Consider the following 26,756-nt stretch of genomic DNA (forward strand, 5'->3'; position numbering starts at 1 on the left):
TGCGGCTCTCAGAGGGACTTCATAAGGATGAAGAATGACTAGAGAAGGCTGAAGAGGTTGACACATGACTACCTAGTGTTGAGGCCATTTACTGCCATTGCAAGTTTCTCTCCCCATAAACGACAGCCATTCCACATGACATTGTACATCCTAAGGAATTACTTAGTCAAAGCCACAATTTCCAGCCCTACTCAACGACCCCCCTTGGTGGTTATACCACATTCTCAAAAAAGAGATGAACACAACACATCTCCATCAGGATTGGCTTTGATTTTCAGAAGGCAGAGGGAGCTTGTCTGTTTTGTAGGGGCCCATAAGTTGTGAGTTGCTATAGGCTTTGTAAGGAATCTAACTGGAATGATAGGCCTAAAGAAGGGCATATTCTATTTGCCAGGACAGTGAATTCAGCTATCTGTGGCTTCAGGCAACTGTGAAAGAGCATGGACTGCCAAGTTCTCTCTATAGCATGAACATGAGGCACAATCATCAGATGCCCCCACTACCGTGGAATGCAAGGACTTCCAGAAAGACGAAGTACAGTGTGACTTGACTGACATTCCTGGATTCACCAAGGATCCATTTAATCAAAGGAAGTGTTTACCCTGTTTGCAGAGCTAGCATGGAACTCTTACTAGTTTGCTTAGGGTTCATATTGTGTCAGGCTCTCTGAAACCAGGCCAGTCCGGTAGGCCATTCGGTTCCACTGTTCTACTAGTCCCATGGAAAGAGCTTTCAGGGATTCTCCAGTGCTTGTGCTTTGTTTGCCAGGTAACCATTACCACCATGGACAGCCACCGAGAAGAATGTGGATTGCCAAAAAGGCATTCTTCCTGGAATTGTTCCTTCTACATATACACCCTTCTAGTGCCTATATCGGGTATAAGTGAGTCCTCCTGGCCTCCCACGTCCCAGATCCTCTCTCATCATAGTCCTCCCTGTGGAGCAGACCTTGAGTACCCTTATTGAGAACCTCATGTAGGCTGCTCTCTGTATTCTTCTATGTAGTAGGTCTGGTCTTGTGAGGGCCAGAATTGACCAGAAGGCTTCACTCTCTTTTACCTCCCTCCATCATCCGTTCCCAGTCCATGTTTCTTCCTTCACTCTGTCCCTCCCCTCATTGTGGCATCTCTCTCATTCTGGCTACTTTCCTTCTGTACCTAGGCAGTCAACTTCTCAGGCCCCCCCTCCACATACCATCTCCAGTCCCTTCTCTTCCTCCCCCCAACCTGACCATATAAGTCTCATCCATTTTTAGATGACGATCTTGGATATGTGCTCACTTCTCTCAAGGGCTGAATTGACAGCTGTTCCATCCTTCCCTGCTCCACCCACCATAATACACCCAGTGTTTCCATACTTCAAAGTGCTCACAGAGCATGGCTTACACACAAATATGTGTCTTTGCTAGAACAACCAACCGTTAAGCTCACTGAGAGCTGCCAATGCACTCAAAGGCCTCAGCATATATAGAAATCATAACTTTATTTCAACAGTTGTGACCTGGCTTTCCCAATCAATCAGATCCTTTTCACCATATCATAGACATAGATATGGAAATCATCCTCAAATTTGATAAAATATACAGATGGTTTTGATTCAACTTGGTGGATCACCTTCCCAATTCTAGAAGATCCATCTTCGTTTTTGTATTCTATACGTTTGCCTATTAGACCACCTTCAATTCCCAGATCTACTTCTTGTGGAGGAGCCTCATCCAAGCCTGGAATGATACGGAGATTGCCTTCTTTATAATCATCCAGAAGCTGGTACATATACAGGATTGGATCTTTCTCATAGGTAATATAGAAAAAGGTTGTTAACACTGGTGCTAGACCCAGGACCATCCCCCTCCAGTGAGTCTTAAGTCCACAGTCTTCCTCAAAGAGGTGTGCCACCTCTTTTCCAATTATGTCATCGGCAAGCATGGGATCAGGGCCTTCGGAAATTTCCACCCTTTCAGAAAGAACTTCAAGGAATATTATTCTCTTGTCGTTGTATAGTTCTAATCCATACACACAGTCGATGTTGTCATATTTTACCAGATAGAGAGACGGCATTACAGCAACCTGCTCCAGGACTGTAGCCTTCCAATGAGTGACGTCCCCATTATCTTCCTTCCAGAAGTGGGAAATTCTGCGGCCCACGAGGTTATTTTGGGCAGGAGAGGAAGATCCACTCTTAGGCATCTCCTGTGAAGCATTTTTCACCATTTGACCAGCATCATTGGTGGCTTCATGGCCATTGGCTCCTTTAGGAAGCCTGTTGGGCTGCCCTTTGGCCTTCTGGGTCCTGGAATATTGGGCGCTGGTGCTGGGCCCTGTGTCCATGGCTGAAGAGGGGGAAAAAGGAAGAGCCTGTTAGCTAAGGGGACAAATGGCCAACTTTTCCTGGTTCGAAGCCTCAGCACCAGGCGCTGGTCCCTAACCACCCTCAAGAAGCCTGAGGACAAACCTGCCTGGGCATCTGCTCCTGAGTTGTGTGCTTCTAGCTTCTCTGGTGCAATTGGGATGGGCTAGAGAGTGGCAGTGGGGCAGTGCACAACCAGCAGAATTAGGAACTGTGAGTCACCAGAGTTGGCCACTTTTAAGCTGAGCTCCCAGAGCCTAGGGCGCCAGCGCCATGGGAGCTAACCTGTTTGGAGGCAGAGTGAAACACAGCAAAGTACCTCTCTTCCTCCACCTTGCCTTTAACCTCAGTGCCTTAAGCGCGTCTGCATGGGCCTCAGGGTACTGGCTGCAGACCCAGTTCTCCTCCAGATATTCACCCCCTCTTCCCCTCCTCCATGCTCCTTTGTGCTCATTTCTGAATCTATGCCTGGCTCTGAATGCAGACCTGGTCCTCATCCACATGTGTGCTATATGCCCACTGCTATTCTGTTTCTCCGTCAGGCCAGTTCCCTCCCACACTGCTCTTGCCTGGCATCCACTTAGATACTAGTTTCTTTGGGTGTCCTGTCCAGGGCTTTGCAGCAGGGACTGGCCACTTCGTTTCTGCCTCCATCAAAAGTGAGCAGAGAAGGCACTCAGTCTAGGCAGTGCTCACTAGAGCTCAAAGAGAGGAGCCACCAGCCTGCCTGCATGCTATTCTTTAGCCATGGATGTCTGGAAGTATGACTGGACAAGATATGGGAGCTGAGTGCTGCTGGTGTCCTGCTGCTGGTGGGTTACTGGGTTCTTCTGCCTTCCTCACGCAGAGGCAGCTGCACTGCAACCATGGATTCCATCAAGTGTGCTACTCTCTCATTCTCATTATAAAAGTTTGAGTCTCATTTTCTAATCAATGGATTCCTCTCTTTTATGCTTAATTTTACGGGTTTTTTTTTTGTGTGTTTTTGTTTTTGTTTTGTGCTGGTGGTGACCTAGGTGGGTAGTTTGGTGTTGTTTGTTTGTTTATACTGTTTGTTTTTCATCTGGTGACCCTGATGTTTTTCTTTTATTTCCAATGTTCATCACCCTGAGTCCTGTTATGTCCTTTTAAGTCCTCTCTTGGTTTTCTCATATTCTTGCTTCAGGTATATTTTTTTAAAATTCTTTAATTTCTTTGTCATATAATAAGTTGCAGTACATAGTGCATTTCCTCCTAAAAGGCAGGACCACTTACTTGCCCCAAAATGACTCTAAGGTTACCTCAAATTGAACTAGAGTAGCATTTTTGGTGGTTAGATAAGAGAAGCATTCCCCAGAAACTACTGTAGGTGGGTTATCAGCCAAAAGGAGTCAGTTCCTTTGTCTCTGCCTAAAGGATCAAATGGCTTGCTATTGACATATACCTCTGATTGCATATCAAACCCTTGCTGCCCTTCAGGCTACTTCACTTTCCTTTTCACACAAATTTATTAAACACCTTAAAGCCCAGGCCTGTATCCTAGCCCTTCTCACTTGCTCTTCTGTCTTAAAGACCTAGGCTGCTCCAGATAATGGGCTTCCCTACCCTCAGCTATGCATTTTCCGTATAACCCACATATTCTTTTCATGCCCTGAATTAGGCCTTGGCCGTGTCCAGTCTCTTTCATTCTCTCACTACTCCAGATTCTTCCAGATGACTCTGGTTATTCATTTTCTCTCACCTAAAATAAAAACCTGCCATCCCTACCCTGGAGCAGCCATCTCAGTGATCTCTTTACTGTGCCCATTGCTTACACTGTCAAATTCATATAAAAATACAAAATTCACCATGTTTAGTCCTATATACACTTCGGTCATAGATCATTTTTTTTATACAGTATGCACATTTATAAATTTACATTAATTAATATATACTAATAATGAGTTTTGCTTCCGAAGATGTGGATATCCAGGGTCACATAATTTCAACTTGCAGCTCAGTTCATTTACATTAGGCACAGGCATAATGCTTTGAATAATAAACTGACAAATTCATTAGTAGACATGTCTCGAAATGCCTTTCTTTCTTACTTTTTTTTTTATTGTAACAGGGTGTCCCTGTATAACTAGGGCTGACCGGGAACTAGCTCTGTAGACCAGGCAGGCCTCTGACTCATAGAGATCTGCCTGCCTCTGCCTCACCAATGTTGGTGTGCCATCACCTATGACCTCCCTGCTGTGTGTTCCGTGTTTCTTTAAAACAGTACGTATTTATTAGATTTGAAAAACTGTTTTTGAAAAAAAGTACTAGTTTGTTTTACCTTTAAATTATTGTCATTGTGATTTGAATTTTTAAATTAATTGTGTTAGTTGCTCATACACTGCTATGGGTGTGATTCATATTTCTTTCCTTTCTGTTTATGTATATTGTGTGGTACATAACCTACATTCTGGAAATAATATCGGATATTGGAGAAGGTTTCATTCTAATACATTTCAGTAAAACAAAATATTTTTTTTTAAAAATAATGTGATATTTTTTGAATTGTCTGAGAAATGCAGCAGGTATTAACCTACATACTCAGGGTTAAGGACTGAATTATTTCCCCATCAAGTCCTATTTTAATCTCAGCATGCAGCCCCTAAGACTGTGACGTTTTATGAAGATGGGGCCTTTGTACAGGAAATTTAGGCAACTTCTATCAAATATATATAAGTTCTAACCCTATATAATTGGAGTTCTTATAATATATTAGAATACAGGGACACTCAGATCAGGCCATCTGAAGTCAGAAGTAGAGACCAACACTTAGAATCCAGGAGAAACACCCTAAAATAATTAAACCTTTTGTTCAGATTTAGGAAGTTCACAATTTTGAGAATATAAGTTATTTGTTGTCTAAGCTAATAAGTCTGTGCTATTTTGTTTAGCAATCCTGGCATGCAAATACACATTCTTGTCCCCAAATCCCAAATTTTCCTGTCTACTATTTTGTGTTGTCACTTTCACCCTAGAAAAACAGAGCTGTCTAAAATTTTGCAGGTCAATGATTTCTCATTCACAGACACTGGGACAAAGTGTCACTTCATTGAAAAATCTTTAGAAATGTTTTCTTTGAAAATTATTTTGTACCAACTCAGGGCATTTTCCTCCCATTTTAATACAGCACCCCAATGCTGTACCCAGTTATTTTAGATAAATTTTATCTGCTGATTTAAGATCTAAGAACATTTACGTAAAAATATAGATTCATTTAGTTAATATGTTTATCACAATAAAAGCCCACACTAAACTTGGAGGCAATCAACCCACACAAATTATCTGGGTTTTAAAGAACAACAACAACAAAAATAAGGTATGACACAAGGGCAATTGAGGTCACAGTCGATATTCATAACATCCGCGAGTTATTATGTTAAAAGGAAATTGACTATTTTTCTATTATTCTTACAAAATTTGTTTCTCCATTGCAATTTCTAACAATTTACTTATTATAACTTTTCAATGCCTCATTTTCAAGATATTCTTGATAGGATTTTTGGTGATGTGTCCTTTTGACGAGTTCAATTCTCAGTTCTCCAGCTCCAATTATGACTGTTCTTACACATTCACAATTTTGAGTTGTCAAACCTCAGAAAGGTAACTACTAGAGAGAGTGTAGCATGGTGAGTATTCATGGTATCAAAGTTCATATTGGGTTTAGAAGGTCAGACAAATCTGTGCTGCAGAAGCTTTGGAACTTTTGTACAAACATATTATCGAATAACTAATGAGTATGAGCCTACATGCTATTTAACCAATAACATAACACCTTTCATTTTATGTTATAAAGTATTTCGCCTATTACCATCATAGCTATAAAGCTATTATTGCCCCAAGATGTCCTCATAGACACTATCCACAAAATGACCCCTTTCCCAATTTTTTCTCTCTTATCCCACTTTTTAATTTTACCAAACCATATAGGTTTTAAGTTCAATCAAATTATGGTCATGTCCCACTTTCTTGCCCTTCTTTATTTCTTTCTCAAGTTTACTGACATCATGTTGCCAGCACTGTTCTTTGTTTTCCACTCTCTACAATTATATGATTATTGTGTTTTTTTTTAAGCAGTTATTGTACTTCTGCCAGGCCTTAATCCTCATAATTCTAAAGCTTTTCCTTTTTGCTCCATTTTCTAAATTGGGCATACATCTGATAGATATTTAGTTACATCCTACATACTAAGTATGCATGATGCTTATTGGAACTTTGGCATTATGCTGACTCTTCACCTTGACCATGAGTGAGACATACCATACCTGTGTGTCCACGTCATAGATACATCACAAATAGAGATTTGTAAGGAGTAAGGATTGAGTATGCATGTGAAAGCATCCCCTTTTAAGCACGGGCCCTTCACCCCTCCTCTCTTCTCTCTTCCTGGTTGGCCAACACCTAATCATACCTCCATTATTTCCCTTCATCAAAAACTCCATGTGGGTATGTTGAGTCTTGTGTTTCCTTCTCTGCCACTGTAGCCACATAAAAATATTTGGTGCTGTGAAACTGACACATGCTCTCTCTTTAATCCTCCTGTCACTTGCTGGTGGTTGGCCAAGACATTTGTGGATTCTGATCCCTAATGACAGCCCACTCATCATCTGCTGAGATCACCATCTAATAGCGGCTATACTTCAGTAAGGTACCCTTTCTCCTGGTCAGGGGAGACATTTCCTTGAATTTGAAGGCTATTGATCTTCCAATAAGTACACTTCTGGTGATCCTGGAAGCAGGGGAGCCCCCGTCTCCTTCTTTAAGGGCACTGAGGATTCCTCTCACTGACCATTACCTCTGGTACATTTCCTATGGGTGAAGTCCAATACTGCCCTCGCTGAGCGGTACATTCAACTTTCAGCTTTAAGACTCTGGTGGTTACTGAGTACGGTTTTTCAGACTGCTGAGTCCTGTTGAGTCTTGCCCTTGACATCGTTCTCAACCTGGCAAGCTCCGAGAGTGATCTTTGACATTTTTGTTTCACCCATGGGAAACAAACCAACAAAAGACAAAATCACATCCACTACAATGGGATGTCTGCTAGAAAATATAAAACCCTTTCACTTAATTGCAATCTTTAAGCCACCCAGAACCACTCATGTCAGTAATAAGAAATGGCCTAGAAACAACATACATAATTAGTCAAACTGGCCACCTGATGGCTCTTTGGATCCTGACATTTTATGGAACCTTCCAAATTACTACCAGCAGAATGGTAGATGGAAGGAGCTACAGCAGGTCCAAGCTTTCTACTACCTCTCTGCTAAACATTCTCTTTCATCTTCCTCTTCTCCATCTCATTTCGTTTTAGCCATGAAATCTAACTATGAGGCAAACTCCACTAACACAGACCCCTTTGATGAACCTCCAACAATTCATCCTCAACATCCAACTACCCCTTTGGCTCTTTTTGCTCCTACTCCTTGTCTTTCTTCCTCTTGAGCTTTTTCTCCTCCAGTTTCTTGCTCTCCAGCTTCTTCTTCTGAATGACGAACTCTTCCATCTAATTTAACCCTAGTTACCTATGCTCATGCTGCTACATGCCCTCAACCTACCAAAGCCGAACCACCTACAGTTCTTCCCTTGTGAGAAGTGTCCACTTCTAGGAAATTCTTGCCACTCCAGCAGCTGCTCTGATGAGGGCGTTCCCCAATGGATTCAACTATTCCACCTAAAACCCTGTATTTCCTGACCTGAAACTCACAACTCATATACAGACACCACAATGGGATGTTGTTCCTTTAAGCTTCAGAAGAAACAGTTATCATACAGCTTGTGTCCTACTTCAGAAGAAACAGGATTCACTCCTACAACCACACATACCGGACTGGGAACCTCATATGCATTCCTTCCTGTTCTCAGAATGATCTGAACTCTTCCTTTTTTAATTGCACCCTGCTCATCAATTTCCTCTCTACCTATCCCTAAACAACTCATTCAAGACTTCTATTCCAGCCAAGTAGCTGTTGTTACAGGAATGCCAGCTAGAAGCCACTGATTTGGACAGACAATGATCTCCCGAGTAAAAGTAACCAGAAATATTCCATCCAGCCTAGACTACAATGGAAAAACCAACTAATAAACTAGAATTCCAACTCTGATTGTGTACTGAACACCAAACTATCCCAATATATGATCATAATTGCATTGTCAACATTAAAGAGATAAATTATCTGTCAGTTTTGAAAATGTTAATGCATCCAGACAAATTATTTCTAACACTAAGCTGCTAATGTGAATAGGATTTATATTTTCACAAACTCAGAGGGTTCTTGTAAGTTTCAGGATGCCAAACTTGACCCACACAAACAGGCCAGATTCACTCCAGACACAGCCTATTCAATTGCTCCCTCATCACTAGACACCTTTCCCTCATCTCTTGAAAAAAAAAAATACACCATGCCCATCTTACAGTCTTCCATTCAAGGACCCGTACTTAAGAAAAAAAATTGTTTCTAAATCTTGTCCTCCAATCTGCCAACATCTTGCCAGGCCTACAGAGGTACTAGATTTCTATGCATCACGGAATGTGATGAAACATCCAGCTTTCCCAGAATGTAGCAATAACTAATGTTTCTTTGGTTCCCCAAAGATGATCTATGCCCACAGATCATCAGGAAGTAGTGATGAGAACTAAATGTATTTACTCTATATCCTGCCACGCCTAACTCCCCTTGTATTTAATGGTAAGGGGTGGCATTGTTGGAACCTCGGCATATAATGACCCTGGCCCTGACAGTGGGCTGCACACGCATACCTGGTGTGGCTACATGATGCCTAAATCACTCCTTACATGGATGTGTAAGGACTCGGTGTACATATGAATCATTTCCGTTTTAAAAAAGCACCTTTCGCAAGCTCTCTCTCTCTCTCTCTCTCTCTCTCTCTCTCTCTGTCTCTCTCTCTCTCTTTCTCTGTTCCCGGTTGGCCAACAACTTTCACCCCTCTTATTTCCCTCCTGAAATAAACATCAGCTGGTCGTGTTCAGTCCTGTGGTTTGTGTTTAATTGCCTGCCCTTGCAGCAAAAGCACAACAATGGTATAGTGTGGATTTGTAACATAAACTTAATCTGTAACCCAGCACATTTATTTTAGTATAAACCTAATCTGGAACAAAACATCTCCATCTTTTGATTACTGGTCTAGCCCTTCGATCCTAAAGCACAGTTATCAGTAGACACATTTAAAGCAATTTTAAAAATGGAGGGATGGTATCCCTGATACTTTCCCATTACATCATACCACATCTATCGCATTAATTTGTTTGTTGTACTGGAAAATTAGGAACCATGATCACCATGTTTGATTCCTAGTAATCTGCCTAAAGAATGACTTGCGTTGTGATCACTGGAGTGGATGTAGACAGCTCATTAGCCCAAGGACAGAAAGCTTAGCCAATTGTTAATGTGTTTGTGGAGGTTCTCACATTGTGTGTACAATATCTTGCAAGGCTACTTTGCTCCATGAATCTATGTGACAGTCTCCATTAATTACTTTTCTATTGCTGATAAGAGATATGATAACCATGACATTGGAGCTCCTTTACAATTTTAGAGATTCAGTCCACTATCCTCATAGCAGGCAGCAGGGTGGACTGCAGGCAGACATGGTAGCTGAGAGATCTACATCTGCATATGATGTCATCAGACAGAGAGAAAGAGAAAGAGCCACGAGGTCTAGCTTGAGCTTCTAAAATTCTATGTCTCAATCCCAGTGTCACATTTCCTCCAATAAATCTATACCTACCCCAAACAAGGCCATATCTACATCAAAGAATGCCATTACCTAGGCATTCTCATATAAGAAACCTTTGGATGACATTCTTATTCAAACTTCACATAAACTATCTATTTTAATATTGTGGAATAATTACCATATCTGTAGCTCATTGGTGACTAGCACTTTATTTTATATTACATAATTATACATAATAAATATATTGTTGTTGATTTAGCCTTAGCATGTAATATAACAATAGACTTTTTCATCGAGTTTCATAATCTATATAGGAATGTATATTAATTTTCAGCAGGAAAACACTAGAAGCAAAAGAAACTCTTTAAGATATTAATATAAGTAATAAAATAAACCCAGACAAATGCCATTAAATTTAATTTATATATATCTGGATAACAAAGGGCATGATCAATTCAGTGAAGAGACTAACAACAGTACAAAAACAATACTTTGAGGAAATTGTTCATCTGAAAAAATATATAGAAGATCACTTAATGAGTCATTATTATTAATTATTACTATTAATATTCCACAATGAGTTATCTAAAAACTAGTTGTCGTGAATATGCAGCAAGAAATGTGGGTTGTAGTTGTCTCTGTTGCAGGCAGGCATTGGATCCTCTAGAAATATATACAAAAGGGTGATGTAGCTGCAACAGGTAGTAGTTCAATTTTAGTCTGTTGAGTGACCTATATATTGATGTCCATAGTGGCTGCACTAGCATTTCCATCAGAAGTATGTAGAGAATTTTATCTAAAATTAACTACATTCATCCAGTGATCTAATATTCCAACTTTAGAAACAATAACTCAGGCATTTTTCCTAGGGTGGTAAGAGTCAGTTCAGGTGAGGCTTTGGTTCTCACAGAGGTGTACACTGGATGCTCTGATTACTGGAAAGGTGTGTAAATGTCCTTTCAACATCTGTCCTTTCTGTTTTGAAAAACATTTTTAATGTGGATAATTTCCATCACAAGTGTTGCCTGAATATTCTCTGTTTATATAAACCAGGCTTTAAATACAAGCTGTAGGTATGCAAAAAAGAAAACAATGAGGAATAATGGGAACAACAAGAAGGAGGTGGTGGAATGTGGAAATAAAAAAAAAAAACATGTAGTAGAGAGATGAATAGGAATACAATATACTGACATATGTATAAAAATAATATGCTACAGGGATGAATAGGAATACAATATACTGATATATGTATAAAAATTATATGCTACAACCAACTGTTTTATGTGTAAACTTCAATATTTATACAAAAATGCTAAATAAGAGAACTCCATAAATGTATAATTTTACATTAGTTATATGTGTTATATTTTAAGTAAAAATTCTGGAGACAAAGAAAATGATTGTAAAATCATATGAAGACTACTTCCCCAGGAATGTGAAACAGTTATTAGCATGTGTTCAATATCTGTTAATAAACAACAGAGCTTCAAATCATATTATATAAAATATTCAAGATTAGCAGAAAATTGAAATAGAAAATTCTACCATTATGAATGGCAACCACAAAATGTCTCTACCAATATGTGATATAACAGGTATTTGGTAATTATGTTTAAGAATTCAAAATAAATCACAAACATGCAAAGAAAAATGTGTAATATGTTCTCTGGTTTAATAAATATCAAATTGTAGCTTAATACTTTCAGACATAAATTAACATAGCACTTATTATTTCACTATTCAGGTTTATGAAATACTTAACGAAATCATGCCAGTTTTAAACAGAGCTTCCCAGAAAGATGAGAAATATTTTCCTTTGACTGCTTGTATTGGAAGGGATAATATATAATGATTTAACATCATGAAAATACACACAACGAGTCAACTAATCGACCTGTAAATGTCAAAATATGGTTAGATAATGCAGGCTTGTCATTTAACTGAAATACAATGTCCATGTGCATAATCATGATTTGATATACTTGTGTCTACATAAAACACAGTGATAGAGTACATCTTGGAAAATGGTACTGCTTTTAAATATTTTAATTCTGTCATTCTAAAGGCAAATGAACATGGTTTAAGAGTTAAAGCTGTCACTCTCCTACATTTTTAATTTACTTAAAGTCTAGTGGGATTTTATGCTTTTGGATTATGAGCTAGAATCATAGGCCAACAAAATGTTGACCCATATAATATATTCAATCATAATTTTGATCATAACTATATGATGTGGAAAATTAAAATATATGTGGTGTGTTTGGATTTTAGACTCTATGGGTTGGACTGGAGAAATGTAATCTTATTTATCAATCGTTGAAAAGTCCCTTGAGAGAAATGAAAAATTAATGGAGGCGGAATATAGTCAAAATGCATGATATAATTATAAAGTCCATTGTTTTTTCAATCAGTATACACTGATGAAAAAATTTAAGACGTTATGACACAGCTTTAATAGATCCACATGGGAAAAGATATTTTCAGGCCTTGCTAGGGACAGAGAGGAATGATATGATTGCCAAATCTATTTGTTTTGTTTCGATTTATTTATTTATTTATTTATTTATTTATTTATTTATTTATTTATTAGAGATTTGGCCCGTTATGAAACAAGCATGCCTATTATCAATCTATATTTTCCAAATCAATCAGTAGGTTGACTATTCATATTTAGGTGTCTTTGGAGATAGAAATGGACATTCCATATATGTCTATTAGTTGTCATGAAGACAGGCAACACAAAGCAAGTACAAAGGTATACTACTAAGGATGTCACCTGATAAAATATGTAGATAAGTTCAGAAAGACCTGTTGGGGATCCCAGTTAAATGGATACGTATATAAAGTGGGTAATTTAAAACCGGGGGATTCTGGTTTTCTAACCCCAATAGTTTTATTTGCTAGTGTCCCTGCCTGTCTTGTCATCAACCTCATCATCATATCTCCTGTCCACATTCATTTTAACTCACATCCATCCTTAAATAAGAAGTGATTTCTCCCTTTAAATGATCAACTTACTGACAATTGTCTTCCTTCTGTTCATCACCAGTAAAAATGTTAATGTTAATTACTCATCTACCATTTCCTGCCTTCAAACTAGTACTTCATTAAAAATTAAGATGCACAGGAAATTGCATTCTTTTCATAGTAAATAAATCAAGAAGTATTCAAGTATGAAATTCAGATTCCCTTAGTAGTGTGACACTTGGATACTTTGCTATTTTTGCTTTTAGCCATCATCAGTACAGAATTCAGACCATAGAAAACTCAAATAAAGAGTCATATATATATATATATATATATATATATATATATATATATATATTGATCTCTGTGTGTTATTCCTCAAATAAAAATAAAGATCCATGTGGTGATTTCTTTAAGGTAATTTTCACAAAGATATGCATTGTAAAATATCATTTGCTTTTTACTCTGACAGGAGATTGAAGAAGTTTGGCCAAGATTTACTTTCTGCTACTTTACTGATGAGCAAGCTACTTTCTGTGGTTTCAAGACATGATTTTGAACAAAGAATCAACTCAGGAAAAAGAGTGAGTTGGGTATCACAAGGACGAGAATGCTATTAAAAAAAAAAAAAAAAAAAAAACCTCAAATGTAACATTCAATTCTAATTGTGACTGACTGGGTTCAAATTCCCATTTCCCCAGATACCTTAGATACATCAGTTCCTATTACCTGCCCTGCTTCCATTTCTGCTATGGAAGAGTAAATATCTAAGCTAACAGAAGCCATCTCAGAGCCCACCATATGACTGGACTGGATGATGAGCTAAAATATAGCAATCTGTCCAACCCATGAGACAAGGCATTGTCAGGCAAGTTTGTTGAGTGGTCACGTGACACTATTGATAATAAACACTTGGGCAATCCCTCATCCAAATGTTGCTGTGTTTATGAAAATCCGTGTGCCTTTTATTGAGAGGTCATCAGTAAGTAAAAAATATGATTATGACAATTGTGATATACTCTATGTTTGTGGTCATCACAAGGGAAGAAGCTGTGTTCTGTCAAGTACTGTTGCTACTACTTCACCTTCAAAGATCAACACACATCTGAATCCCTTCATACCCCTTTAATGACTAAGCCTCCTTTTGCTTTTCCTATCCCTGAGCCAGACTGAACCACAATATGCCCATGTAACTTCTCAGGAATTAAATGATTTGTGGATTCTTTTGTTTTTCTGTGTGTGGTATATTTAACCTTACCAAGATAAAAAATAAAAATTTAAACATGAAGGAAGGCAGAGGGTGAAATATGGATCATATAGAGTATTAGTAAGCCCTGTCTGGTATCGCATAGTTTCTTCTTAACCACAAAGGAATTTAGGTTCTCCAAGGCATGCCTGTTTACCCTTTTATTCTAAGATACAGGGACTACCTCTACCCATCAGCTCCTGTTATCCCACGGTCATCACATCAAACTCCACAATTTCTCCAAGTCACAACCTTGTCCACACAACTTTAGTTACTTTTCTCAAAGCTGTATGAATATTACTGACAAGAAGCAATGTAAGGAGATTATTTTGACAGATAGTTCTAGGGAATAAATTCCATCACAGCAGGAAATACAATGCAAGAGAAATGGAAGAAACATCTGGACAGTGGTGGCACACATGTATAATACCAGAACCCAAAAAGCAGAGGCAGGACACTCTCTGAATTTGTGGCTAGCCTGGTTTACAAATTGAGTCCCAGAACAGCCAGAGCTACAGTGAGAATCCCCCTGTCAACAAATAAAAATCAAGCATAAACAAACAACAAAAGAAAAAATGGGAGAGGCTGGGAGATACCTGGTAATATTGCATCTTGATTTTAGGAAAAAGCAGGAGATGCAACTCCATAGTTGATTTTCTGTTTTTTGTTCAGTCAGGCAGTTAGAATGGTCTCTCACCTCCATTAAGTAAATCAATTAATTCCCTACAGACATGCCCAAAGAGTTGTCCTATCAATGCTTCTAGATCCTGTCATGATAGACACCAAGAGAGGTTATTATAAGTCGACCCCTTATAGACTAGAGATCTTTTCTACTGTGGAATATTAAAGATGTGTTAATTTTGTTCTTGCTTGAAACATTTGTCTAATGATTGAAAGATGTGTAGCATTGTTCCCATGTTACATTTGTTTAACTCTGTTAAAATATGTTAGTTTTCCTGTCCTAAGCACCTAAATGGCCAGAAGCAAGGCAGGAGAATGGAGAAAGGGCTGGAAAGCTCAGATCATAAATAAAAGCTGAAGAGAGGTGAAAGGAGCCTGCCTGAGTATAGGGTTGCTTAATTTCTGGCTTCTATACTTACTTGTATGGATAACTGTTATTGTTAACTTAAGTATGTCAACTCAGGACATGGTTTTCCTCCTTAAAATACCTTGAGAATGACTTGGGCTATAATACAATCTCAAAAATACAGTGTAGTCAGTCACCAGCTGCCTAGTAACAATTATCTTTTGGCTTAAATCCATGACTCAGCAGTCTTCTCTGGTGGAAATCTCACAAAACATCGAGAACTCCACGATCACAGAATAAACAATTATGGATTTTTTTTTGCATATCCACAGAGACACAGCATTGTGAGCCTAGCCTTAATTACGGTCAATAAGCAATCTAATAAATCCGCATTTAACAAATATAATGGATACTATATATCCATTCTGTAGTTCTGTTATCTGAATCTAAAACCCCCATACATATAAATTACTTTGATAACATAATTTCCTAAGTCATATCCATTATAAGCTGTATATTAAGGAAGAATTTCCGTCTTTTTTCATCTCTGCTTCTAGTTTTTTCATTTAATCCTGTTATCATCATTATTATTATTATTATTATTATTATTATTATTATTATTATTAAACAATGGCTCTTCTCATGGAACAAGGTGGGATAACTGCAGATATGAAACTCTCCCACTGCTCTACCAATCCAATTCCTCAGTCCATAGCTCTATATCAGGCCACCAATTCCGGTCTTTCTTCTACCATCAGCCACATGTTCCCATCTTCTCCTAACCTGCCTTCGCAAATCCTTGCTTTGTTCCAGTTTTTAACTCCAGTCAACAATCCTGGGAATTGTTAATTTCTAATTTGAGAAGACACTGACTCAATTCTTCATGGCAATATTGATTAAAGGAAACTTATTTATTCATGGATATAGGGAGTCACACCTTAAGAGGGCATTCAAGTGGTTAAATCTTGGAAATTAGAAGATGAGGTCTTTTATATCTCAGGGGCTGAGAGTTTGCAAATAGGACATTTGATGGGACAATAAGTATGGTATAAAACAGAACAAGCCTAAGCATAACAAGTTAGTCTTTACGTCCTCCTGATACAAAGATATGGCTGCAATTACATACGTGAAAGGCTATAGGATGTCAGGTAATAGGTACTCATAATAACCTTTTGAAACAAAGGCATGGTTGTTAATTCCTAGAACAGGTAGGACAGACACATTTGTAGTTGAGGTTATTGATAATAAGGCAGAGACCAATCCTTGAAAAAAGCAGATTTAATCATAAACACGAATGTGCCTATGTTGTCTCTACTATAAAATGGCTTTAATCCCAAGATGGAGGCAGGCTATTTCTTCAACACACAGGTCAATATGACCATGAAAGCAGGTAGGCTATCTAGGTTATCTCCTTTTCCGTTTATCCTCCAAAACAAAATCTCCGAGTTTCATCACCAGATCTTCATCAAAACACCTGCTCCTTTCTTGCTTCCCCCTCTACCCTACTCCCGATTATTCCACACAAATGATCTCTTCCCCATATCCTCCCATCACCCCATCATTGCTTTATTCCAGCCCCCAACAGTGAAGGTATACCTGAGAGCCTAAAGACCACACCCATGTCCAAGGAAATAGATGGGCTAACTGAAAATTTTCACCTCTCCTTCATTCCTCTAAGGCCAATGCCACAATCCAATCACCTTCAGATCTCTAGCAAAGCAGACCTCCAGCTATGTCATTTCCACCCTGTCTGCAAAAATTCACACAAGACTAAGCAACTCTTCTTCCAACACCATGATTGTCGTCTTCCTCTGAAACTTCATCCCCAACTTCATAGCCTATCCACATTCCTAAGACTTAGGTACAATTTCCTGGAATCACATTTTACCTGTAACACCCAGTGGCCACTGTAAGGATGCAGTGAAGATGGTGGCCTGGCCCTGTCACCAGGTGAATGCACTCAGGTGGTATTATGGTCGGTCTAGGGTTCCATGAATAGCAGTCTGCACACATGTGTGAGGGACCACATTAAAAGACAGACCCTGCTCAATTAGGCTCTCATTGCAGATCTCGTTCTGACCTTTCATCTTCCCAGCTCTCCTCACTTCCTGGCTCTCTTCCCGCTCTCTCTTCCAACTATTCCTCTGGGGAAAACAGGACATTTCCTTTCTCTCTCTTCTGTCCTCTCTGTGTCTCTGTGTCTATTTGTGTCTTTTCTATTTCCTTCCCCCACTCCCCTTTCTAATAAAATGCTTACTTAAGCTCTGTCATATGTCTGGAATGTTTGTCCCTCTGCCTTTGGCACCCTCACCTGCCATGGAATCTGCCATGATGACCCATTCCAGGTCTGCTATGCTTCGCTTGAAGCTTTATCCTCACATTGGTACATGTGACTCAGCAGGTTATCCTGGCATTTGCTCCTGTCTGTGGCAGTCTAAGGTATGCCACACGTATTTCTGCCTCAATTGTGTAGAAAAATATTCAGCAAATATATATATATATATATATATATATATATATATATATATATATGTCAATATATTCTAACTTCTGACAAGACCGATGTGTTTATGGCAACTGCCATCTTAACCATGTGGCCTAGGCATTTGTTGGCCCACTACATGACTAGGCAGAGGGATAGTCTTTCCCGCTTGTGCCAACAAACCTGGTTTTCAGACATAATTTATTTACTTTTGCCTTTTCTTTACTTTTCTCTAACTTCTCCTTTCACTGGCTCTGTTTCAAATGGCTTGTTTGCGTAATGGTGTGCCTATTCAGGGCCTGGTAGGCCTCACTAAAACCTTGCATGTTCAATCCACACTGGAAATGCTTTCTTGTCACTCTCAGTTTTAAGTATACTTTGTCTCTTTATATGTCCAGTCTGTTTGATGCAACATGTGAATCAGAGATCACACTCTGGTTATTCTCTCTTACTTTTACCTGGTATGTATGTGTACAGGTAGGTACTGTTTAAACATGTAAGCTAACTTTCTAAATGTAACTTAATTTAACTGTGCTATGACTCAAATATTTCTAAATTGTTTTGTGTCAGGCAGTTGTGGCACATTTCTTTAATCCCAGTACTCAGGAAGCAAAGGCGGGTGGATCTTGAGTTGGAGGACAGCCTGGGCTTCACAGCCACTTCCAAGACAGGCTTAAAAGCTACACAGAGAAACTTTGCATCAAAAAACCTCAAACAAACCTAACCAAACACAACGTAAATCCTCCAAAAAATCAAATAGTCTTTATTTACTCCAGACCCAAAAATCAAAAAAGACATGGATACATTTCTCTATATATACCACATACCAAAATTGAAATTATTGGTTGCAGAAGATCTTAATGCCATTGTAGAGAGAGGTAAAGTTTGCATGTAAACTTATTTCATGTGTATTGTATTGGGTAAAAATATTTACAATTTTGCACATTTCTGTTCTTTTAACATTAAGTATGGGATACTCAAAATAAATTCAGTTATTAAATGATATAAGGTTGTTGAAGTCTCTAAATTCTATTGATTTCATGTGATCCTATAAAATTAAGTCAATTTCTTCTATACTGAAATGAATCCTATCTACCTTGATGTATCTAGCATGCCATTCATACGAATCTTTTTTCCCCTACTTCTTTCCACATATCTGCTTATATCTCTTCTCACTCATAGCAAAAGCTTTCTTCCATCTTCTTCCCTATAGCACCAAACTCCTTTCTCAAAAAGTCTCCTATGTTCATGAATACTTTTTTTCTTTATCTTCAGCTCAATGTACTTAATAAAGATTGCTTGCATGAGCATGGATGTATGTGAGGTTACTTGTTCAAATAAAGACAATTTTGTAGTAGTTATTGCATATTTGAATATGAATATGAATAACACACTCTTTACCATTAACTGCCTGTCGCAGCCCCAACCACAATAGAATGATGGCATATATAGTTTTGTGCAGGTATTGTGCCAGGCCATGATGGGAGATGTTTCTCTTAAGATATGTCTTAAGATAAATATGTTTCTCTTAAGGATTAATGAATAAAGCACTGGTGGCCTACATGGAACAACATAGGTGTGACTAGGAGACAAGGAGAATTCTGGGAGATGTTGTAGAGAAGAGTCTCAATATGATCTCAGGAGGAGAGGATGAGAGTCTTGCATAGATATACATATATTGGTAATTATGTGTTAGTATTTTAGACAGAGCTAGAAAATAAGAATCACTAGTAATAGGCCAACAGCTTTATATAAAATATAGCATCTCTGTGTGTTTTTTTGTGGCAGATGCAGCTATGGTACTAGGTTGGATGGAAGTGCTAGAAACAATGCCATATTCAGCAGATGGATTTTCACAATATTCTCCCAAATGCTGCCTATTATATTCTTACGATCCCTCCTTGCAGAGGTTCCCTGAGCTTTTGAGAGGCTGACATTGATGTATTTTTTTAGAAATGTGCACTCAAAAGGAACATACTGTCAGTGTGTTCACAACTAGTGATAAAGATGCTCTATTTAGTCCTTTGAGCGCTACAAATCCCTGGCATTAGCTGTCACCATTGGAGGCAGAAGCTTCTCTGACCAAAGCAAAGAAAAGCACTGCTCTATGGGTCAGCCAAACATATTTAGAAGGCAGTGTGGCAAAATGCCTATATAACAAATCAATAGTAATAATTTGTCCACTAGCTACCAGGTCTTTCCCAGCCATGGGATTTCAACCAGTTTTAAAGTACCTAGCATGAATATTTAGGGAAGTGTTTCTCATCTTAATGTTTCAATTCTTGGTTTGTGGTGACTCCCAACCATAAAATTATTTTTGTTGTTATTGCATAAAAGCATTTTTGCTAGTATTAAATAATAATGTGAATATCTCTGTTTTCTATTAATCTTAAGTGATCTCTGTGAAAGGGCTAGTTACATCCCCCCTCACACACACAATGAACAATTGCAAGCCTTATATCACACCAGATAGCAGATGGTTACCACTGTAGTAGGCATGCAACTATTTGTTGTACTATTTGGCTCATCTTTCCTGGCTGTGTTTATAGTTGAGTAAAGCTGCAATAATTTTTATCCCTCAGAAGCCTATGTTGAACCTTTACATCACTAAGAAATTTAGCCAAGAGCAAGGAAGCTTCTAGCTCATACTACTCTAATTTACCTATGTCTTGTAAATAATATGCGTTTATTTACCTTTTTCTGAGACAATAAGGCTCCAAGGAGTTGAAATTATGAATGTGTACCGAGGGTCCTGGACTGAAAACAAAGCAAAACATGGTTTTATTAGTCAAATAAAAGTTCTTGTGCTTGCAAAGCAACACTTTACATATGGAGTTATCACTTTCCTTATTTTGTATATGAAATTGAATGTGTACTCTGACAATACATTGACAGACTTCCTCACTATTTCTGATTGAAGAATGTGGTAGAATCATTCCTGATATAAAGATCATTTTATTGAATATATATATATATATATATATTCCAGAAATCTGCATATTTTGACAACCTATGTATGTTCATCTTTTACTCCATGTGTTTTAGAATACTGTACATACAGCATTTCTTTCATTCCTTGGAAATACCTTAGACTCTCATGTTGCCCATGAATACTCTCATGCTAATGACATACACCATAGGTATAGGTTGTCAGTCTGAGTATTAACAAGGTCCACAGAATTCTGACAAAAAGCATAGCCTCATTATTTGCAGATAACTGCTCTTATGAGTAAAAGTCCCTAGACCATGCAGCAAAATAATTTTCTGAAAAGAGAAAGAATAAAGATGGCTTGCCTAAGGAAGCAGGATCTTAAAGAATGTCCTAATGGTAAGCACCATTTTTCTCTTTAGTTTTTCCTAAATATGGCAGATGGTAACAGACAGACAAGCAGACAAGAGAGATAATAGAAAAGACGAAGAAGGAGTAAGAATGATAGATGGAAAGTCAGGGCCAAATAGAAGGACAGAGAGGGAGATAGAGAAACTGGAATGTACCTCCCAGATGAACTGGCCCCAAGACCATGACCATAGCAGATATTGCAATGCCCTCAATTGCCATATGGTAGGATGAGTGATGGATAGATGCTCCTACATCCTCCCAAAAGATAAAGCTGTACCTGAGCTCATTAGAATGGGAAAAAACTAAATGAATCTAATTTGGGCAGCATGACAGAGCTGACACTGTTGACTGGGGTTTGGTCACCCTGCCCTGCAGTTCTTAGAGTAGGAAAGCTGGCATTGAATCCCTGACTGCCATGTTCTGTTAAGTAAGATGGAAAGATGCTCTATCCCACTGTCCCAGCACCACCTCCTGAGGTGGGCAGGAGATGATGCCTTCTACCAGCCTCAGTTCTTAGGAGAGTGAGGACTACAACTGGCCTGGACAGAACATTAGAGCTGATCTTACTGGTTTGGGCACTAGGGAGCTAGCCTTGAATGTGTAGGAGGAGAGCTGCCCCCACCCACTTTGTCTGGCCAGCAGAAGAACTGACCCTACTCTGACCAGCTGCAGAAATCAGGAGAGTGATCCCTGCACCTTGCCTGGACATCTCAGGAGAGTTGACCCCATTGATGTTGTGGGGGTATGAGGTGGTCCTGAGAACATGAGCATCAGAGATTGGGTCTCACTTCCTATCTGCCATACAGTCAAGTGGGCAAGGATGAAAAGCCCCTCAACTCATCCATTGTGTTTATGGCATGTGGGAGAACTGGCCCTGAGGAGCTCACCTGAAAAAGAGAACTCCACATACCTCTCACCATATGTAGCACTCTGCTGAAGAGCCTTTGTGCTATACTTGATATAGTTGACCCTGGTGCTGTAATTGTGGGTGACTCAGCCATGAGGGTTTGATGGCAGGAGAACTGACCCCCTTAAATGTGTAGTGTATAGGGTGAGCTATCTAGTTTGATGCTGGACAGCTTATCCTGGTGGTATTGATTAGACAGACCTGGCAGAACCTCTGAAACTGTGAGCCACCCTACTTAACTATTCCCTTTGTAACAGTTATGGCGGTCATTGTGCCTTTTAGTAGCAAGAGAAACCCTGAAAGAGTGAGGATAGTGCTTATTCAGCTTACATCTTCCTTGACAACACATCACTGTTGGAAGTCAAGATAAGAAGTCAAGCAAGAAAAGACACTGGAGGAAGAAACTGAATCAGAGACCCTAGGGAAACACTGTTTACTGTCTTGCTCTTCATGGCTTGCTCAACTTACTTTTTTATACAATGAAGAATCCCAACCCAGGGATGGCAATACACATAGTAACCTGTTCTCTCCCATATTAAGTAAAAGACATACCTCACAGACTTGTACATAGGCAATGTGACATAGGCATTTTCTTAATTGTGTTTAGCTCTTCCAAGATGACTGGTTCGTGTCAAGTTGACAAAAATCTAAATAGCACATTATTTGACGATTTAAGTGTCTGATATGATGATGATTTGCTATCTGACGTGTCTGTAACAATTTGTTATTTGTTTTTGTTTTGTTTTTTTTTTCTGTTTTTTTGTCATTCAAACTACCTCACACATTGGTAGCTTGAATGAGAAATGTCCTTTACAAGCCCTAGTATTTGGATAGATAGTACCCACTTGATCTAATTGCTTGGAAAGGTTATGCATGTTTCAGGAAGTACAGCTTTACTATAGGAATAACATAACTGGGAGCTGGCTTTGATACACCTCATAGCCTTACCCCACTTCCAATTTGCCTTCTCTGCTTTATGTATGTTGTAGAAGATGTAATCTCTAAACATGCTGCTATTCATGCTTTCTTGACTCCCTTCCTTCCATAAGTTCTTTTGTAATGTATCACAGCAACAAAAGTCACAGCAAGTGACACATTCACTTACTTCAAATTTAAAGGATAGCCACAACAAATAAAGCTTTGGAGAATGCAGACGAATAGATCATAGACCAAATGGATTATAATATATGTTTATAGAGTCCAACTAACGTATGTAAAATATACATTCTTTTAAGAATTCCATTAGTGAGACATTGAAGAAGACTCAAAATCTCAAATCCCATTGAAATTAAAATGTAATAGGATTTTCTCCACAAACCCATTTTGATTGTGTAAGTACATAGTTATGAGTAATTATATGAAATTTTATAACTGACATAAATAATCAAATATTGTACACCAAACAAGCACAAATCAAGCACAATACTACACATAAAGATAAAAAGGTATAAACTGATGAAAAAATCTAAATTTATAGTGCTATGAAATAATGTAACAGAAAGGGTTCATTAACAATTCAAAAATATTGACAACACTTAATCAAACTAACATAAATGAAGTTATAGAAGATACAAGCATACATGCAATGAAAAATATAGATGATACAAGCAGACAAAATTAGAAATAAGTTAGCAACATTAAAACAGATACTTATGAAATCCAGATAATTGTAAACAATATGTTTAAGAGGTTATGTGATGATAAATTTCAAAATCAAAAATAAAGATTATATTTTCTAAATTAATAAGCCCACCAAATTGGAACCAAGTTAAATCTGAAAGACAAAATGAGTAGGTAAGTATGTAGGTATTATGCTTAGTGAAATATAGTTTTTCTCACTGTGAGTGACTAGTGAAACAATTGATTAGGACATGTTATTCTTTTACCCTTTTAATAAAAATAGATTCTTTACTCACATATGTCCAGATTATATTATCTCCTCTTTCACCATTACCGGTTCTTCTCCCACTGCTCTACAATCTGGATCCACAATTTTCTGTTTTTCATTAGAAACAATTAAGTTTCTGAGTGATTAATACAGTATAAAATAGTCACATATATATTGAATATAAAACTATAATTAGATGAAATAAAAAATAACAGACGAGGTTTGGACAAGACAGTAAAGAGAGATGCAGAGAAATCACAAGAAACAGAGAAACATTTGTTCAAAATCCAGGAATGTCATAACATCAATCGGGAAGCTATGGTGTGTGTGTGTGTGTGTGTGTGCGTGTGTGTGTGTGTGTGTGTGTGTGTGTATGTGTGTATACCATGAAACAGGGATGAAGGAAACTGATGTTCATATCATAAAATGATGAGAATATGTGTGCTCATGAATTAGCAAATTAATAGAATGAAATGGCAATATTAACATTTATGATCTATAGATTGAAAATAATTACCCTAAATTTCAGAATGATATTCTTCACAGAAAGGGAAGAAACTAAACAACAAAAAATAATACTCCTAAATTCCAAAATTTCCTATAAAGGCACAGCAAACAGTGAAGCCAGTCTTATACTGAAGGAAACAAAACAATGTTGACAATATCACAAAAGCTGGTTTGATGTCATATTACAGAGTCAAAGTAGGAAAAAATTCATGGCCCTTTCACAAAAGCAGGCATGTGGACTAACTGAATAGTTTCAATAAACAAACCTATGCAGCTATAGATACCTTCCTTTTCACAAAAGTTTCATAAACATGGCAACTATAATACGAAATGTTGTGAAACAAGTCATATTTGGAAGATACCTTTCTTATTTTATACATAATCTTATTCAAAATGATGAATGTCTTTAAATTATGTGTAGAAACTTTGAAAGTGGAATAGGAAAATACATTAAGATACATACATAGGCAACAACTTTCCTAATAATTCTACAATGGAATGTTTCAGTAAGATTCCATCCAACTCAAAACACAGCAACCAAATAACCAGTCTATAGATAACCTTCAAAGTGAGGGAAATCTCATACAACTGTTCTTCCAACAATATATATAACTGTCAATAACATGTAAAGTTGTAAGAGAATTAAACACTGACTGAAAAATAAGCAATTCTATTAATAATTAGGCCAATAAATTTAACAGATGCTTCCCAAGATGCAAAGAAGACTATACACCCATACCCATCACTGAATACTGTAAATGGAGTATTTAATTGGTCTAGATAACAAAAATCTGCCATCAGATATACAGAAAAATGCTGAGAGATCATAGAGAAAGAGCAAGCCACCACTACTCCTTACCTCCTTGGTTTCCCAGGAGACAATAAACAAATTCTGGTTTCTTCCAGCTTACATTCTGATTCCATTCACTTACCTCACTTCCTGCCTCTCTGTAAAGACCTGCAGATCTCTATGGTTAACTACTGGAAAGTTCCTATCTCTGACAATCAGTCAGGCTTTATTTGTACAAGCAAGATATCACCACGGAACACTAATTACACTTTCAATAGTAATGCAAATTACTTCATATGATATGGAAATCAATATGGAGTAATAGTAGAGCTATGTGTAACGCCCCCATAAAACATTTGTGTGTGTGTGTGTGTGTGTGTGTGTGTGTGTGTGTGTGCCAGTGCATGCATGTGTGTTCACGATTTAGCCTATGATAAAGAGTACCCTGCTGGAGAGAAACAGGCCCAGGGTAGATCTTCCTATAGGAACAAGGAACATCCAGAGTCTCAGCAACCAGGTTCTTTGACCCGCATACCCAGTCTTATACAGGACCCTGATCTCCGAACACATCTATAGGAGGTGGAGACACCTCCTATAGAACATGGAACACCCAGAGGTACAGATATGCAATCTGACCCACATAAGCTCTCCAGGAAAGTACCATAGAAAGAGGTAGACTCCACAAACACCTACTGGAAGAAGCTGTGGGAAGATGGTGATACAAGAAAAATCCTAATAACAGAAAGACAAGCATGACACCACCAGAATTTAGGGAATCTACACCAACTAGACTGGAACACAACAACAAAGCAGATGAGACAGAAAGGAAAGACTTAAAAATTGCTATCAAAAAACGATATAGGCCCTCAAAGAAGATATGAGAAAAATCCCTGATAGAAATGGAAGAAAAAAAAATAAACAAAAAAGTGGAAGAAATGAATAAATTACTCAAGGAAATTAAAGGAAACACAGAAAGCCAAGAAAAAATAATCAAGCAGGTGAAGGAAACAGATCAAGTCTTGAACCCTGACATAGGGAAAATAAAGGAAACACAAACCAAATGAATGCTGGAAATAGAAAAACTGGGAAAAAAATCGGGAAATACAAGTGTAAGCATAACCAACAGAATGCAAGAGATGGAAGAGAGAATCTCAGAAGAGAATCACAGAAGAAGAACTAGAGTTAATTGATTCATCAACCAAAAACAAAAAAAAATCATCAATCCAACAAATCCTTAAAAAAAAATCTAGGAAATGTGGGACACCATGAAAAGGCCAAACATAAGAATAATGAGCATATAGGAAGGTGAGGAAGCCTAGCCCAATGGTGCCAAAAATATTTTTAACAAAATTATTGAGGAATACTTTCCCAATCTGAAGAAGGACATGACCAAGAAAATCCAAGAAGCATACTGAACACCAAATAGGGTTGACCAAAGAAAAAGACAACTCATCATATAATAATCAAAACACTTAGCATACAAAAAACAATATTAAGAGCAGCGAAGGAAAAAGGAAAGGTAACATATCAAGGCAAACCTATGAAA

General features: G+C 38.0%; 1 protein-coding gene across 1 annotated transcript; it reads right to left on the reverse strand.

The window, feature by feature from the left end:
* Positions 1 to 1,517: 1,517 nt before the first annotated feature.
* LOC127218093 (spindlin-2-like) lies at positions 1,518 to 7,294 on the reverse strand. The gene is made up of 3 exons (XM_051179090.1): positions 7,157 to 7,294; positions 2,452 to 2,512; positions 1,518 to 2,329 (listed from the first exon to the last, which is right to left on the reverse strand). The coding sequence occupies exons 1-3, from the start codon at positions 7,292 to 7,294 to the stop codon at positions 1,518 to 1,520; spliced, it is 1,011 nt and encodes a 336-aa protein (XP_051035047.1).
* Positions 7,295 to 26,756: the final 19,462 nt, after the last annotated feature.

Source organism: Phodopus roborovskii, unplaced genomic scaffold (assembly GCF_943737965.1).
Source record: "Phodopus roborovskii unplaced genomic scaffold, PHOROB, whole genome shotgun sequence".
Lineage (NCBI taxonomy): Eukaryota > Metazoa > Chordata > Mammalia > Rodentia > Cricetidae > Phodopus > Phodopus roborovskii.

Excerpts from the sequence above, each read along its gene's own strand:
- LOC127218093 (XM_051179090.1), bottom strand. The coding sequence starts at position 7,294 with ATGTCAAGGGCAAGACTCAACAGGACTCAGCAGTCTGAAAAACCGTAC. Across the intron at positions 2,513-7,156 it reads CCATAGGAAATGTACCAGAG|CCCATCCCAATTGCACCAGA; the intron begins GTAATGGTCAGT and ends GCCACTCTCTAG. Across the intron at positions 2,330-2,451 it reads AGGAGCAGATGCCCAGGCAG|CCATGGACACAGGGCCCAGC; the intron begins GTTTGTCCTCAG and ends CCCCCTCTTCAG.